Source organism: Anser brachyrhynchus, assembly GCF_964034855.1.
Source record: "Anser brachyrhynchus genome assembly, chromosome: Z".
NCBI classification, from domain to species: domain Eukaryota; kingdom Metazoa; phylum Chordata; class Aves; order Anseriformes; family Anatidae; genus Anser; species Anser brachyrhynchus.
This window is the reverse complement of record NC_137697.1, coordinates 17,574,280-17,591,280: the sequence shown is the minus strand read 5'-3', so window position 1 is coordinate 17,591,280 and position 17,001 is coordinate 17,574,280. Positions and strand designations below refer to the sequence as shown.

General features: G+C 39.8%; 1 protein-coding gene across 1 annotated transcript in view; it reads right to left on the bottom strand.

The window, feature by feature from the left end:
• RGS7BP (regulator of G protein signaling 7 binding protein) overlaps positions 1-10,061 on the bottom strand; it is a 45,060-nt gene extending 34,999 nt beyond the window's left edge. Inside the window, exons 1-2 of the mRNA XM_080573260.1 lie at positions 9,274-10,061; positions 6,299-6,465 (exon numbers count right to left, since the gene is read on the bottom strand). Of these exons, the coding sequence (XP_080429386.1) occupies positions 6,299-6,465; positions 9,274-9,435 (329 nt within the window). The 5' untranslated portion in view covers positions 9,436-10,061. The remainder of the gene's footprint in view (positions 1-6,298; positions 6,466-9,273) is intronic.
• Positions 10,062-17,001: the final 6,940 nt, after the last annotated feature.

Here is a 17,001-nt window from a genome sequence, read left to right as displayed (position 1 = left end):
CTCTGATGGTGCCTATGGGATCAAGCTTGTCAGAGCTCGGACAAGGAAGAATGACCCAGTTCTGCCTGCTGTTTAGGTTTACCCTTAAGCAAGGTGCTTAGCTCTTCCACTTTCTGAAAACTACGTTATATTGTGTAACCACAGATATAGAACTTCCAGGCTTTTCAGAATTTCTGTTTTGCACACTGAGAAGTAAATGCTAAATACAATTTTAGGTACATCTGCCCTTTACCAAACCTGGCCCTAGTTACAAAAACCAAATCCACAAAGGGAGATATTAATATCTTGTATATTTAAGTCCCAATTGTCTATAAAAGCACAGCACAAAGATACAAAGGAAAAGTGAGTCTGTGGAGGCTAGCTATTTTGAGAACTCTAGTTTTAGTAAGTAACCTTGTTTTCTCCTCCATTATTTGCTTTCTAACTTTGCCTATTAAGCTTGAGACATCCAACTTAAATGATTTCTTTTTCTTCCTGCAACTTAAATTGAGTAAATAGATTTTATTCTCAACAACAGAACACATCTTGACTAAGCTCCACAGAAAATTGCTGTAGTTTTTCGATGCCCCCTTTCCATCATTTTAGGTGGACAAATTTTTTTGTATAATTAGAGACATTTTGAACCTTGTGAGAGCAATGTATGTGAGTCTTATTCTCTTCAGAGGGGGGCAAGCTGTTTTACACTTGTGCTCTAGCTTGTCTGTAAAAACTTAGTTCATGGTATATCTGAATCTGAGCTTACTTCCCAAAACATTTCCACGTTTGTTTTCTTACATTTTATCACATTATTTTTAGTATTTAATTATACTCTCAATAAGTCATATTCTAATTATCATGGTGCAACCCCTGTGAAAAGTTTACCTTATCCTTACCTTTTCACTTGGGTGTTAAAGCACTGACTTTAACTGAGGCAGGACACAGGGCCAGTGCCTGTAGTTCAGATCTCCAGGGATCAATGTTAACCTCTGGTACGTATGGTTAGAGAGGGACTACAATGGCAGGGATTGTAAAGTCATGGGAGGAAGGCAGAGATCTCCATGCATGCTGCATGATTGATATCTAGCTTGGGAAGAGCTCTAGTTTGTTACTATGTCTGCTAACATTACCTTAGTTTTGATTCATGATTATAAAAATTCTTCCCTGTTGAGCTGAGTGTTGCTATGTTCACTTTCTGCTGACCTACGCTGCCTGTCAGCAGTGCTTTATTTAACATCTGAAGTTAAACAGTTAACATGGATTCTATTACGTCTGTCTTAATAGAGCTCTCATTAACTTACAAGCCTGGTCTCTTTTTCTCTTAATTTTTAAAATATTATGGAGAAGTCTTTTTTGTTTGCTTATGTGCTTTAGTATGTAGGTACTCATTTTAAAGTGTCATTATCTGGGGAAAATTCAGACATTTTAACACAAATTTGGCCACAACCGGGTGTCAACAAAGTGTTTGAACACAACCTTAGGAGCCGCTTTAATATTAATTAGGTCTGAGAAACTACCTTCTGTTGCTTAACGAAAACATCAGAAATCTAGTGTAGACTGAAATGGAAAACAAAAGCAGAAATGAACTAAAGCTACTAAAGCAACACTATGGCTGCATTTCTGTGTACTGCAACAAAGACAGGAATGCAATCAGAATGTGATTTTTAGGTCTAGTTCCTCAACTTTCTTGAACTCAGGGAAAGCCACATGTAACAACTGTATTATAAAAGCAATGAATGCACCACAATGTAAAATAATGAAAATTTATTTTGGAATTTTCCTGAGGAGAAGATTTACTGCAACTTTTATCACAGGCTGGAAGGGATGTCTAGAGGTGATCTAGTCCACCCCCCTGCTGAAGTCAGTGTTATCTAGAGCAGGTCACTAAGGATCATGCCCAGGTGAGTTCTGAGTATCTCCAAGGATGGACACTCCACAACCTCTCCAAGAAATACCGGAGAGGTGGTGGAGTTTTCTGTCACTGCATACCACTGAGAAGAGTCTGATTGTTTCTTCTTTACACTCCCCCATCAGGTATTTATATGTACCGATAGAATTCCCATTCCAAGCCTTCTCTTCTTCAAGCTGAACAATCCCAGCTCTGTCAGCCTCTCCTTGTATGCTGTGTGCTCTTTATTACCTTCATTGCCACTGACTAGGCCCCCTCCAGTATGTCCCTTTCTCTTTTCTACTAGGGAGCTCAGATCTGGACATGGTACTCCACAGATGGCCTCACAGGCGTTGAACAGAGGGGAACGATCATGTTTCTTGACCTGCTGGTGACACGTCCTAATGTAGTACAGGAGGCTGTTGGCTCTGTTTGCCACAAGGGCACACTGCTGGCTCATATTCAACACGGTGTTCACCAGAACCACCAAGTCCTTTTCTGCAAAGCTGCCTTCCAGGTAGCTGGCCCCTAGCCTGTACTGGTGAATGGGGTTATTCCTTCCTTGATTCAGAAGTTTTCAACACCAGTCTGAATAACAGAGGACAATCACTTCGAAAGTTACGTTCACACACACATAAATTGCTGTGCACACCTGGGCTCCTCACGTACTTTCATTTCATGCAAGAAAAATACACTGTCAACATATATATCAGCCCACCACAGAGACAGTTCTGGTTCCAGCGTGCCAAGAGTGCACAGAAATACTTGCATTATGTAAGCATATCAAGTGCTTGGGAGTATGAAAGGGACATTTAAAAAAGTGTGCACATGGTTGTGCAGACCTGTATCTTAAAATACAATTCTGAGTTATTATTCTGTTTATATCCCATAGTGTACTTCACCTAATAAAGCTGGGTCTCTACTTGATAGCTTCTAATCTAAAATATTAGCAGAGTGTTTATCATCCCAAAAAACAGATCCTAAAATAGAGGTTTACACATTTTTTTTCGTTCTTCCTTTTGTTTCAAGTGTTTTCCCAATCTTTTAGCTTTCCTTTACATAAAAATGCTGATCCATTTTCTTGCTGCTTTACCTTCTCCAGGTTTGGTTATAATTTCTGATACTACAAGGTGCACAATGTAATTCAGTTATTTAATTTATGTTACATTAATATAGTAGAAAATGTAATGAAAGGACCAGAGCTTGCTCGGTTTCCTCAGAAGACAGTCTCATTAAAAATCAATATGATTTTTTGGTATGAATTGTGAGTATAGTGTGCAGAAATTGACCTGAAGTCCCGAGGTACCAACATTGAATGAACAGCTCACTCTGACTCAAAGATCATTAGCTAGAACTAGATTATTTCAATTTAAAATATTTCTATTTCTAATCTTTATTCTCTAAAAGCCATGGTAGTGTTTGTAAACCCAGGTATGCCTCTGCTCTTTAAGAAAAATTTCATCTCTCTCTACATAGAGAATAACAGAGCAAGTTAAGAAGAGGGTGTAATAGCTATGAGGCCGTATTAAGTTAGAGACTGAATTTGCAGTTTCTCTTCTCGATCAGCTTAATCTCTCTTTTTTTTTTTTTTTAAATAAACTGATTTGTAAAGTTTTCAAACACACCACAGTGTATAGATGTCATTATTCATCCTCTGCATTTTCTATGTAGAAGACCCTCATATTTAGACAAATCCTTAAATCTTCTGTAAGAGCTTACATTTGTCAGGCGCTAGTTGTTCAGATATGGTCTTTGACTCAGGAAACTCCTAAGCTACTGATTGCCAGGAAGTGGCAAATATGCTAGGGAAGGCATCATTCTATGTACAGCCTGTTTTTTATTCTTTTTTACTGACTTTCTGCTACTGGTTGCTGTCAAATTTGGGCTAGATGGGGCGATACGATCTAATCCAGTCCAGTCTCATAAGGTTTTATGTTTCCTTGCTACTTCCTTATCTTTGTCATCATCTTTCTTCTTTTTTCTTTCTTTTTTCTTTTTTCTTTCTTTTCTCTCAAGTTTTTTTTTTTTTTTAATTTAAGCGTGGCTTTCAATCTCTCCATTTCCCTAGCTCCTTATTGTAGCTAAAGAGTATACTTCTGCTGCAGCTACAGCTGGAGTCTTCTCTTTTTGTTCGAATTAAACCTCTGTCCTCCTTTGATGTCCCTTCAATATTCCAGAACTGATGTTCCCATGACCAAACTTTTCTTCTTCATGACTTTTCTCTTGGCCAGTTCATAATGTAACGCCTTCACCTCAGCATTTCTTTCCCTTCCCACAACTGCCAAATTTTCTTCCAGAGCTGTCTTTATCATTGCTAGTGGGTTGTTCCTGTTTCTTTCCTTCTGAGTCTTTGCACCTTTCCTCTTTGTTACCTTCCCTAGTCTGCTAGACCAGGTGAGCCAAGAAGGGAAACAGGTACTGCCTGAATCAGGAGGAGGTCTGAGTCTCAAACCCTAGTGTATTCAAACAGGAAGCACCAAACAAAGCTGTCTGCTAATTTTCCAAGGAGGATATCAACACAAACAAGACGAATGCACTTAATGTTGTCTGATATGGTGACGCCAACTTCTTGAAAGAAACTCAGAGTGCCCTGCAACAGCTCGGGTTAGTTAGAGACTGAATGTTATTGATGAGCTTAACTAATTAAATGCTGATATGTAATGAAATTTTATAGTCTAGTAACATAATTGGCTAATTGTTATTATTGTCTCTGCCTTGGAAAGCAATAGCTATGTTTACCAAGCTTCGGAAGATGAAATATGTGGTGTTACCCAGAAGTTTTCACAGCACAGTGTTACAGATTCTAAACTAAAGCAGCAAACTAAGTGAGCCTTTGTCTCAACTCCTGACTACCAGTGTTTTCTGAGCAATACACCACCCTCCTGACTGTTTAATATTGGGGATAATTTAATGCATTCCTGCACCTAAATATTTTCCTTCCTTCTTGATTTTCTTCCTACCAAATTAGGTTCCCATTGCAGATCCTATGCCATATGCACTACATAGCCCTTCCTGCCGAATTAAAGACTGAACCTCTACGTTTATTCACCACTCCTCTCCTTCTATTTGTTTTCTATGCTGAATCCCTCACAGATAATAATAAGTTAAGGTGGCTCATATAGCTTTCCTCAGCTGTATAAGGGTGAGGATGTGAAGCACATCTTGTAAAATGTCTGTCAAACTAAACAAGTAATTTCCAGAGGGTTTCTAACACCTACCAGTTGTTATGCATATCATACTATTATCACAGTTACCTAAAACAGTTTTAGATTAGCTAAATGTCAATCTCACAGCAACTGCACAACCTTCAGGACATCTTTGTGTATGTGACAGGCTCCCAGCTGTGAAATTATTACTTAATTCTCTATTTCTAAATAAGCATGTATCTATGGTTTTCCCTATTAAGAAAAAAAAATAAATAAAAAGACAAAAAAAAAGTCCAAGTTAGGTTCTGCTACTCTTTTTGTATTCTTTTTGTTTGTATTAGTCTCTCTTTTGAGTTTAAAAGTACACAGAATCAATTTCACTACTGTTTGTTTGTTTACACACTTTCAGTACTATAATGTTGAGGTACTGTATACTGGTTACAATGAACTGTATCCTTTTTTTTTAATTCTTACAGACTTTAGTGTCTTAAAAACATATGTTTGAGGAAAAAATCGGAGTTCGCGATATTTTAAGAGAAGAGTCTTTGCTCAAAATTGCATCTGAAAACATCAACAGCTCTACTAAAATGATCAACCAGTGTTTTCTTGGTCTTTCCCTATATACTAAACCTCTGACATGTTTCTCATGTATGTTAAACTGATGAAAGAACTTCAGTGGGGATTAGTCATAGCTGCTGAAAAGATTTTCCAGTGGTGTGCAGTGGTTTATGTTGGACAAGGCAGGTGCAGAAAACTCTGACAAAGCATGGTCAGTGAGACAAGACTCGGGATGTAGATATGTTACCATAAATGTCCCACTTGCCATACAGTGAAAAAAGATAAATAATTAGACTTAGTTTTCACCTAATTATTTTTACCTCCGGTTTTGCTAAGTTTCTACTTGAGCTGAATTAGTTGTCATTATCTGTTCAGTTAGATATACTCAGTGAAGAACTGGGAAGGAAGTTATTGCCACATCGGCTTTGAAAGGCAAGGCTTCTCCCCTAATCTTTTTAAGTTGTCTAGTGATACAGAGAAAAAACACATTCACCTTAAATAACAGCATCCAGTGAAATCAGTCAGACACCACCTTTATAAGGGGACCAGGATTTGGTCCCAAATTGCACTATAATAAGAACATAAGCATTCTGCAGGATTTGTGGCCATGTATCTCTATGACTAAAACAGAAACACAAGTTAATGCTCTTGCTGAATGTTTCCTCCATGTAATATTTAGCAAAGATGTGCGTAAGAGTACTGCTTTAATTAAACATAAGTAGTCTCCTACCCGGAAATTGCTGCTAGTTTTTGATGAGCCTGATAGGCCATCTCACATCCTCGGGTTCGAGTTTTGTGCATTTCTGCATGCAGAGATGGACAGGTGACTGAGACATCCCCAATGGAAATTACCAGCTCCCGGTATAGAGCCACCTGGGTATTGAACTCCTGGACAAGCTGAAAAACAAAGACAATTTACTTACATGAGACAATTAGCTACACTGATAAAACCCTTTTTTTTTTTTTTAAATAAAAAAAAACATGCCCAATTTAGGGCTTGTTCCTACTGCTTCCAGGCAGGCATGCATAGTGTACAAGACCAAGTGCCTAAGATTTAATAAATGACTAGGGCCTCCACGCCAGCTGCCTCTTCTGTGTGCTGTAAATGTTCATTTGCAGGAAAGTAGTGCTTCTGCTTTTAATCTCTGGAAGTGTGAGTTATTAGTCCTAAATATTAAGCAGACAGAAAACCAGCTGTTTTACTAGTAGCATGAGGTTATTTTTTGCTATCATTAAAGACAAAAATATCTCCAGAAATTATTGCCTTTGCTCCTCCTGCTTCCTGATTAACAGCACATTTAGGGATTGGAATGTAGCGTTTGCTTTTACACTGGAGATTTTGCTAATTTATTTTGTAATGATTTCTGTTCTGTCATTGGCCTCTAACCCAGATTTCAGACTTGAAACTGATTGGGAGTTATTGGCTGAGAAGATGTATCAGATACACACTTTCCAGTTAGGATTCTAGAAAGCACTTTTTCCAATGTGGGGAGAAAAACAGACAAAGGACAAAAAACGTTTCAACATTTTCACAGAAATTTAATACACAGCAGATACATGTGGATGCTACTGGATACATAGGTTACTTTTACAGTGATGGAAAGATCATTATTGTTTAGTTCCACTGATCGCCAATGTGGGATGATATTTTAAGGAAACAAAGCATTTGCTATCTTAAAGGAAGCACATCAGACCATTTGCTCCACATGGTGGCGGGGGTGGAAGGAAGGGAGCATTAGAACAAAATATGTATTTATCTTTGTTTTGCTAATTTGACCTCAATTTCCAAAATATAAAACCAGATGAGAGTAACTGCTAATAATTCTGCAGCCATCATTACCACCAGGAGTTCAACATATCCCAGCATACAAGCACAGTGAAAAAACAGGTCTGGGACCTGGATTCTATCAGTTTTACCAAACATTAAAGTCAAGCCTTCAAATTCTCATACTCAGAAGCAGAAAATAAGTGAGTCGCTTCTCCTGCAGAGTTCCACACTGGCTCTTCATGAGTACCACTGTAATTACTCTGCATAACTAAGAACTAGTATCAGGGCCAATTTTTTTTTTTTTTTTTTAAGCTATGCTTTCTCAAATTTAATTGTAAGAGTAGCAAATAGGTTTCACTGCTTCTGGAGCAGCAAAACAATCCCAATGCCTTCCAACACACCCGCAAGAATACCACAACAACAACAAAAAACAAAAAAAAACCAAACTCCCCCTCTTCCAAATTCACACACCAAACAAAGCCCCAGACACAATCCTCGTACTCTGCTAAACGTGGCTTCAACTCTCCTGTTCTGTAGCTTCGGTGGATGCAAGAAAGCAATGGGGATAAAAAGATGTACTACATTGTGTCACGGCATAATTATTCTGCATTAAGAAAACGAGAAAAGCTTCTCATCCTGCCACTGGTAAGCCAGACACATTTTGCTGGTTCTCACCTGATATCCCCTGTCTAAACAGAGCATTCTCAGCACTGCCAAGGAAAACAAAACCATACCAATATTGCAGCACTCAGACAGAACAAGAAAAAATGCACTCATTTTATCTCCTGAATCTCACTGCATTTTGGCAATCCACCTGTAAATCATATTATATTTCTAATCAGTGAATTCTACCAGATAAAGAGCGAAGAAAGGAAGCTAGCGGTTCTGTTTAACTAACCAAATTAAGGTACTGGGAATGAGAGAAAAGGCAGGACCCAGTAGGATCCACTTGTTGGATATATTTATACAGCTACGGTGGCAGCTTTTGTTCTTTGGTGCACTGGGAGCTGCTGCCGGTTTTGAAGTATCAGAGTGGATATCTGCCAGAACAATTTGCAGTATTAGAGAGAAATATTGCCAGAGTCCAGCGGAACAGAAGTGGCAGACACTTGTCCAATGCTACTGGACAGAGGTGTGGCAAGACCCGAATTTTTGAGGTAAAGTAGCAGCAACTTCATTTGTTTTCTGTGGTGGGTGAGATGAGCAATTTTGGGGCCCAACACCCATGTAGCCTGAGGAGCCAGATGCCGCTGGCTTGCATGGAAGTGTCAAGATCGAAACATTTTGAGCACAAATGGAGAAAAATGCCAAATTGTAACGTGACGGTCCGAAAAGAGCACGGATGCGGGTGCTTGACCTGAGATTTTACAATTGCAGTCAGCTACTCTGGGTAGACTGGAAGCACGTATCATGTATGTCAGGGACAAAATTTTGGGGCCTCAAATTCTGGATTCAGTTTTAGAAAGATTGTAGGGCAAGAGTGGTTGTTGTTGTTGGTTTTTTTCCCCAATAGGACAGCAAGCGGAGCGTGTGCTGATGCCGCGAAAGCAACTGCTCACCTGTTTAGGCTTCAGCGAGTGCAAGTCTGGGGACAGATCGGGCCGTATCTAGCAAAAAAAGCAACTCCACCCGCTGTCAGCGCCGCGAAGGCAGCGTGTGCGGGGCTGCGGGCTCCTGCGGGGCGAGGAGCCGGGCTCCGGCCCCGACCCACCCGTACGGCCGGAGACCTCGCTTCTCCCTCCCGCCTCCCGCGGCAGGGCAGCAGCCCCCCGGCGGGGACTGCAGTTTTAAAAATAGTGCAACTGCACGTGATGGGAATGGGCAAGCTGCCAGCCACGGAAAGGCTCAGAAAAAAAAAAAAAAAGATAATAAATAAATAAATAACAGTAATAATAATAATAATAGTTTTTTTTTTTTTCTTTTTCCGCGGTACCCACCATCTTGCAGTCGTCCAGGGCTCTCAGGGTCGTGCAGGCGCCCTCGCAGCCGCTGCCCCGCCGCTCGGAGTCGCGGCCGTGCGGCGAGGTCCTGCTGCTGCCCGGGAAGATGGAGGCGGCGGAGCGGGGGCGCTTCCTGCGCCCGCTCGCTGCAGAGCTCATGCACTCGCATCCGCCGCGCGGAGCCGCCGGCCGGGGAGGGCTGCGGAGCCCCGCCGCTCCTCGCCCCGTCCCGCCGGGGGCCGCGCCGCTCACGGCGGCGACAGCGGCTGGCGCGGGTGGCGACCGGGCGGCGGAGCGCCCTGCGGCATCGCCTCCGCTCGCGGCGGGGAGAGGCGGAGGGGCTGGCGCCTTCTCTCCTCCGGCGGCGCGGCTGTCAGTCCCCGCGGAACCGCCCCGCCGCCGGCGGCATGCTCCGCCGGCCTCCTGCCCCTAGCAGCGGCAGCCGTGCCCGGCGGAGAGCGCCTGCCATCGGCGGCCGGCGACGCCCCCCCGATGCCCCCGCCCGGGGGAGCGCGCACCTCCCTCCTCCGAGCCCCTCCGCCGGCAGGGGGCACGGGGGGAACCGGGGGGGCCGACGCCGGTAACAGCGCGCCGCCTCCCTAGGGCGGGAGCGGCTGCGGCGGCCGCCCCCTTCCCGGGGACGAGACCCCTTCCCCAGAGCCCCTCCGGCCGCCGCGGGGGCGAAGCGGTCCCGTCCCCACACCGCCGGGGGCCGCAGCGCCGGGGGAGCCGCCCCGGGGCTCCGGCAGGCGTCAGCGCATCGCCCGCGGGGCTGCGGCCGAAGTTGGTGCTGAGTCGTCCAGACGGTGGCTCTGGGAGTGTTTGCGAGGACTTGGTTCGCTGCTCACGTTTGTTTTCTTTTCATGGAAAACAAAAACAAAACAACAACAAAAAAGGGCATCTTATCTTGGGTCTCTAAGCAAGCGGTTGGTAAGCGTGATGCTGCCGCTCTTGTTGTAGCATTAAAGATTAAATAATGATCGAGTGGAGGAATTGTTCCCTCTCTGCTCCAGCACAGTGCAGTTGCTCTTCAACAGGCTCCTGCTGCTGCTGCTTCTCCCCTCTCCCCCGGCCGCGGGCACCGGCGGGGCTGGGTCGGGGTTGGCTCCACAGCCCCCTCCTCATCTCTCCTCGGTGGCTTCAGCCTGGGCCAGCTCCAGCCCCCAGGCTGTGGCTGTTCCCCTCTGCATCTGGGTGGCTGCGGCTCCTTAGGATTTTACCTCTCTTCTGGTATAATTTTACTTCTTCAGAACGTTAAACGTTAAAATTATAATTAGTTGTATATGCCACTTTAACCTTTCATATCAGTAACATTCTTGACACCTGATGAATACCAAGTGTGTCACACACACATACCCAGCCTTGCCAAGGGGCCTAAATATGCCAGTGAAGGCCCTCTAGCAGGCTGAGGACCCCTCTGAAGGCTCCGCATGAGTGTAACACAGACACCCTGTATCTGCCTCAGTCTGGACATCGCCTATCTTGTCTTCTTTGAAACTCGTTTTAGACATTTCCTGCCTTTTTCCCGGAAATGGAAGCTGCTGCATGTGTGTTAGCGTTGATGGGTTTTGCAGTGCTTGCAAGCGCTGTCATCACTTTCGGCAAAGCTGAATTGACCTTGTAATTATAATGCTACACTTGTAAACATACTACAAGATCTTCAGCATCCGGAGTAGTGAGAACTTGCAGTTTGCAAGTGCTATTTTAAGGACACCACATTTTCTTTTTGTAGTAAACTTAATTCTATTACTCATATGAAATAAATGTTTGAATTCAGTGCTGCATAAACACAAGCTTTGAGCCAGGACATCATATTGCTTCCATACACAGACAAACCATTACCTAATGACAAGGAAAATATTTAAGTACCGGCAGAAAGCAAAATGAATGCGCCTTGTCCTCACATTATGTATGTAGAACAAAACACATATATTTGTAAAGGGAAATTAAAACAGTACTATGCCACATTAATGCTAATGTTTTAATCTTTGCTCATATATTGTTTTAGTCATATGTTCTAGTCTTATTTTAGGTCTCTAAGAGCTACTGGAATACTAATAATGAAATAATACTTATACTAATACTACTAATAAAATCAACAACAATAACAGTAAATCTACCAAAGTGACATGTTTGCTTACACATTACCTATCCTGGCTGAAGTTCTGTTCCCTTGAATCAATGGCAGAAGTCCCACTGCCTTTTAAAAAACTTAGTTCCTGGTTATAAATCTGCCCCGTGTAAAGCTGAGTCAGAGGTGAATTTTGCCCTGCAGCCAACATTTGGAACAGCTTTGAAGTCCCAGTCATCTAGAGGAGGTTCACTCCTGTCTGCATTTTCAGTATGTCCACAATTGGAGATGGATCCGATGATCCTTTGGGTAATTTATAAAACTAAGTCTTTCATGATTCTTTCATAATTCAGATTTTGACCTCTGAAATCCTCACAGAACAGTGTGGACTTGGTGGCACCCCAGGGTTATGTTGGAGAGGCAGGAGAGTTGGGGAATTGTTCAGTCTGAGGTGCAGAAGACAGCAGTGGTTAATAGATTACAACAAGCAGGGGCTTGCTTCTCCCTCCCGCAATATCCTCTAAAGAGCATGGGTGGGTGACCTTGAAATGAATTCAGGCAGTACTTGGCTCGTTAGGTAGTTGAATTCGAATTCCACAGCTCATAACAAAATACAGGTAAACATATAGGTTTTGCTATACATAGCCTGCACTGTAATTCTAGAAAAATGAACTGAGATTAACTATTTGGGAATCCATTTTGTTCCATTTTGTTGTAATCTTTATCTAATCCATTTATTTCTCTGGCCATTGGTTTCTGGTAGTATTTCCCAAGGGTGAGCAGAATTTAATGGACTAGAAAAGTTATGAGACAAATGCTGATTAGCTGAGAAATGTGGGGAGATGACTTTGGAGAAAACAAGAAAATGAAAAAGAGGCAAAGAAGCAGAGAAGGAAAGAAGAGGACATTTCTACAGAAATAGGTACAGATACAGAAGAGAAAATCAAGAAACAGGTATGGAAGAAAAAGAAAAGTAATTCTGTATAATCTCCTTCAGGCAGAAAAATAAAGAATAAGATTTAAAGTTAGATTGAAAATGAAAAATTGAGAATAACAACAGATTTTTTTTTTTCATGTCTTTAAAATACAGTTTAAAGAAAGTGAACTGACTTTCTTTCTAAGTAAATATGGAGTGTTTTAAACAGAGCACAAACTTTATTCCCTGAAAATGAAGGGTCAGAATGGTCTTGAGGTTTAGTATTCAATTTTTGTACCAGGCCTCCAGTGGAGTAAAAACATTTAACCTTCATAAATAACAATGTAATAACGCATTTGAGAATCACAGCTTCAGTGACTGTTTCTTTTTTATTAATTGTTTTCTCCAGGCTGGGAAGTTAGGGAAAGGACAACCACAGGATACACTGTTCTGGCAAGCTCCATAAATAAGTCTTTAATGGATCCATCACTGAGCCTTAGCCTTCCTGAATTCAGAGACCCTCCAGTGATGCAGTGCTGACCAAGTTGAAACATTTGTACCAAAGATTGCACATCAGTACATTTTAGTGTCTATTACTCTAATAACAAGGTACAGAAAAAATATTGTATTTGCCCTCTTTAAAAGTCAATACAGTATTTTTGACCCCAAATGCATTGAGTCTCTTTTTTAAATGTTTTAAAAATAATTTAAGCAGATATCTCTCAAAGCAAAGATACCTCTGTCCTATGAAATTTATATCCACAATACAGTGAAGACTGACACTGTATTACACGAGACTATAAAGAAAATACCAACATTTTTCCAAGTCCCGTTGTGTCAGTCTCAGCAAATCTACAAGTTTAGGAAACTAATGCCCAAACAGTATATAGCAGAAGAGACACTGGGAAGGGGCTTATCTTGCTTTGCAGGCAGTAGAAATATATAAAAAAATAATGCAGTGAGTCTGTAGCTGCCAGCCCATCAGCATGTTGCTCCTGGATATGAATGTGTGAAACAACAAGCTTAAACTAGCAAAATGTCAAAATGGCTTTAGTCTGCTTCTATGTTCCTTTTCTTTAAGCGTAGCAAAACACTGCATATGATGTGTAAGTTATGCCCTGAGGATGTTAGAGATTATTGCACTGAGATTTTTGGCACTTAAGAACTACTACTTAAGTCAGGGAGTGAAAGAAATTATAAATCAGATAATCCAGGATATTTTTCCACTTTCTCTATTGCTTTTACAACATGTATTTACATATGCAATTGCAACATGAGCTTATATGGAAATACCTCTGGGAACACAGCTAGCCAGATAACTGCCTGGTTCAAATTTATCCAGATTTGGCCCAAAAGAGGTAGGATATGAAGACAAGGAAATCTCAGATGCTCAGATGGCCCATACAATCAGATTTTTTTTCTTTCACCTCTATATTAAAAAAAAAAAAGTAAAGTAAAAAGCAAAATAATGCTAATGGCATTAAAATAATGGCAATCCTGTTATGAGAAAAAAAAAAAGAACAAAATGCCTACTTAAAAAAATAAACATTAGCTTTACAAGTCTTCAAACTGCAGAAATTAGCAATTATATCTGAAATTATTCTGAAAAGAATGAGTTTAACACCAGTTTCTTGTTATGAAAGTATCAATGAGATAATTTATATTTGGCTTTAGTGCAGTAAGTAAAGCACAAGGTTTGCAATAAGTAAATATAAATTTGCCTAATTTTTTTCTTTTTAAGATAGAAAATATGGCATAAAAACAAAATCAAACACTGAGTGGAAGATAAAAGAAGTCCACAGATACATCTTTGTGTAAATAAAATAATCAAGAAAAATAAAATAATGAGTATGACTAAAGTAATCAAGAAAAATATATTTTAGGTCATAAAGCACAGAAAAAAAATAAAATATGCTTTTATGAACTAGTTGTTAAATTTTTTTATTATATTATTTAAACTCCTCGTGACTAAAATGTCCTGTGACAATTTTCATAAACGACTGGGTAGTAAAATATTAGAATAAATTCCTATACATAAAAAATCTGTACATTATTTACAGAATGGTGAAGATTAAACTCTTGAAGTAAAGTATTGCTATTATTAAAAGTAGAATAGGAATAGATACAGGAAATAACATACAGTGGACTTGTGAGGAGCTCTAAGACAGAGGAGTGAGAATATACAGGTCTAGTCAAATGGATGTTTAAGAAACTAATGCCTGTAAATGTACAGGTGCTTTGCTACTTCGAAAATGCAGAGTTTGGCATACAGTGGTTTGGCAGAATTTTGATGGATGCATAGGAGAAATACATGGGGTTTGTGTTTTTATATTAAACATATAAATTGCTGTCCTTTGTTTATTGAAGGAAAGTAAACAATTTAAAAAAACAAGTCTAATCTTTTGAGAACCTGAGAATAACATGTAAATACGAAAAGCAAATAAGCTTCATTGCCTTCACTTCTATAGGAAAAATGCCTGGATCAATAGAGAGGCCTTCCACTGTACCTTCAGGAACATTTAAAAAGTCATATACTTTACAGAAGAGGCATAGATGGCAAAATACATAGCCATTGTAGTGACCGTGGTTGCCCTGTAGACCTATGCAGTTATCAGAAATAAAGTCCGATATAAAACTTCTGGCTTAGTCAGTATGAGAAGTGATTTGTCACTATGTCAATACTGTCTCTTACTCATCATGGATCAGGTGCTCAGAAATGGGATATCAACCAGCATAAGCTATACCAACAAAAAGGGTCTTGCTAGTAGGTTGTATGCAAACATCTATACTTTTTGTGAATAGATTGTTTTTATAATATTTTAGTGGTTCTCTTTCAAGATTAAAAAAACAAATATCTGAATTTAAAGAAGAACAAATATTTTCAGATTTCAAAAGCAAATCAAGGATAGTAAAATTTCACTACTGTATCTGATGTGAATACCACACAATTATGCTGTTGCAGGGAACGATTCAAAGAAAACTCTCAAAGTTAGTGACCTAATGAAAATCTGGAAGCTAAATCAGACTGGACACACAGGCTTAGTCACTTTGAGAAAATCCTGTTTGTGTTATGAGAATACAGCTCAAAATTAGGAAATGCATTGGAGGCAGCAGTACTTAGAAACCTCTTCTGTCTGCCATGTGAATTTGGTGTTTGTGAAAATGCTTTTACTGACTGCTTTATACCTCCAATATTCTGCCCATCATGACCATTCACTGGCTACAAGTTTGAAAGAGAAGCTGTAGTCCTACACAGCAAACTTTGACTACAGTTTCTGTTTATCTGTTCTTAAATGGTCAGAAAAGATAAAATATTGATTCTTAAAATTATCATTTTAGCACTTAGAAATTAATGTTTTATTGAAATGAATAGAAATAGATTACATCTTCTTAAGAGTCATAATTTGGATTGTTACTCTGCAGATTCAATAAATTTTCACATTTAGAGGATTATTTTAATAACCACATTTTCATATTTTCTTTAAATAAAAGCTTAAATCACACAGAAAATGATGTGGTTTCCATCTAAGAATCATTACAACACACCACAAACGCTTGCTTATCTACTTTTGGTACATGGCAGGTGCAGCACAGTTAATTTTTATATGAAAATGCAATATGAGTTGAAAGAAATGAACAGTGATTTCAGTGGGGAACCTTGAGCTCTTTCTCTGCCTTGCAAGCTTTTCAGCTTTGCTGCTGTGAGTAACTGGACGGAAATCACATCATTCTTAACAGGAATATATACTGCAAGTTCCTATATTGTACTTTTTCTTAATTGGGAGTTATCAATCTGTTTGCACCAAGCTTGTTTACCTAGTATATTCCCATTATCTTTACATTTAATAACTATAATTTTCAAGTCAAAACAAAACAAACAAAAATGGCAACTGTTCTTGTTGAATTCCGTGCACTTCTGAGAATCTGGCTGTGCATCTGTCTCCTCTAATTTGTCCTCCTTCTTTCTATTTCACAGATGATAAAAGAACCCTTTCTAATAATTCTAATCTGGGCTTTATATGATAGTGTGATAAACAGCTTTGTAAGAGTTAAAAGAAAAGATTAAACACAATCATGAAATCTGAAGCGGAGGGTTTCCACTAAGGCCAGTGTTTCTGGCAATGTATTTAGAAGACAAAAAAACAAAACAACTTAAGTTTTAATGAATCTTAGACTGAAAAAAAAGATGCAGCATGTGGGAGGACCTGCAGAGATTCAGAAAGATATATCACATCTTTGTCTGGAAGCATGTTTTTAAAATCCCGCATGAAGCTGTTGTGCTGTCAATAAAGAGCTAAAGATTTGAGAATGTATAACTAAAAATACAGGACTGAATTATAGTTTAAAACCAAAAAAGTAAGTGCTTAGTTTCAATGTTTTTTCATCAACTGATTTTTGTTCCTGACTTTTTTTTTTCCTGTTTTTTTAAACTTTGTCCTATTGCTTCGATTTAATTTCTTCATGGTTTATACCCCATGTTTTTTTAATTGGCCTGTTTTCATGTTTCACTTGTTCTTTTGTTCTCATGTTACCTTTCTACTCTATATTTTGTCCTTGTTTTTTCCCCATCTTGATTATCACACATTTCTCTGCTGTCCATATTCCTATCTGTTTTTTTCAAAGAATGGTTTATTGATTTATGTTCTGTTCTTGTAAATGACAGGTGAAATTGTAGTTTTGAAGCTAGTGTGCTAATCAGCAAATATAAAAAAAATTTATATCTTTCCCTGCATAGACT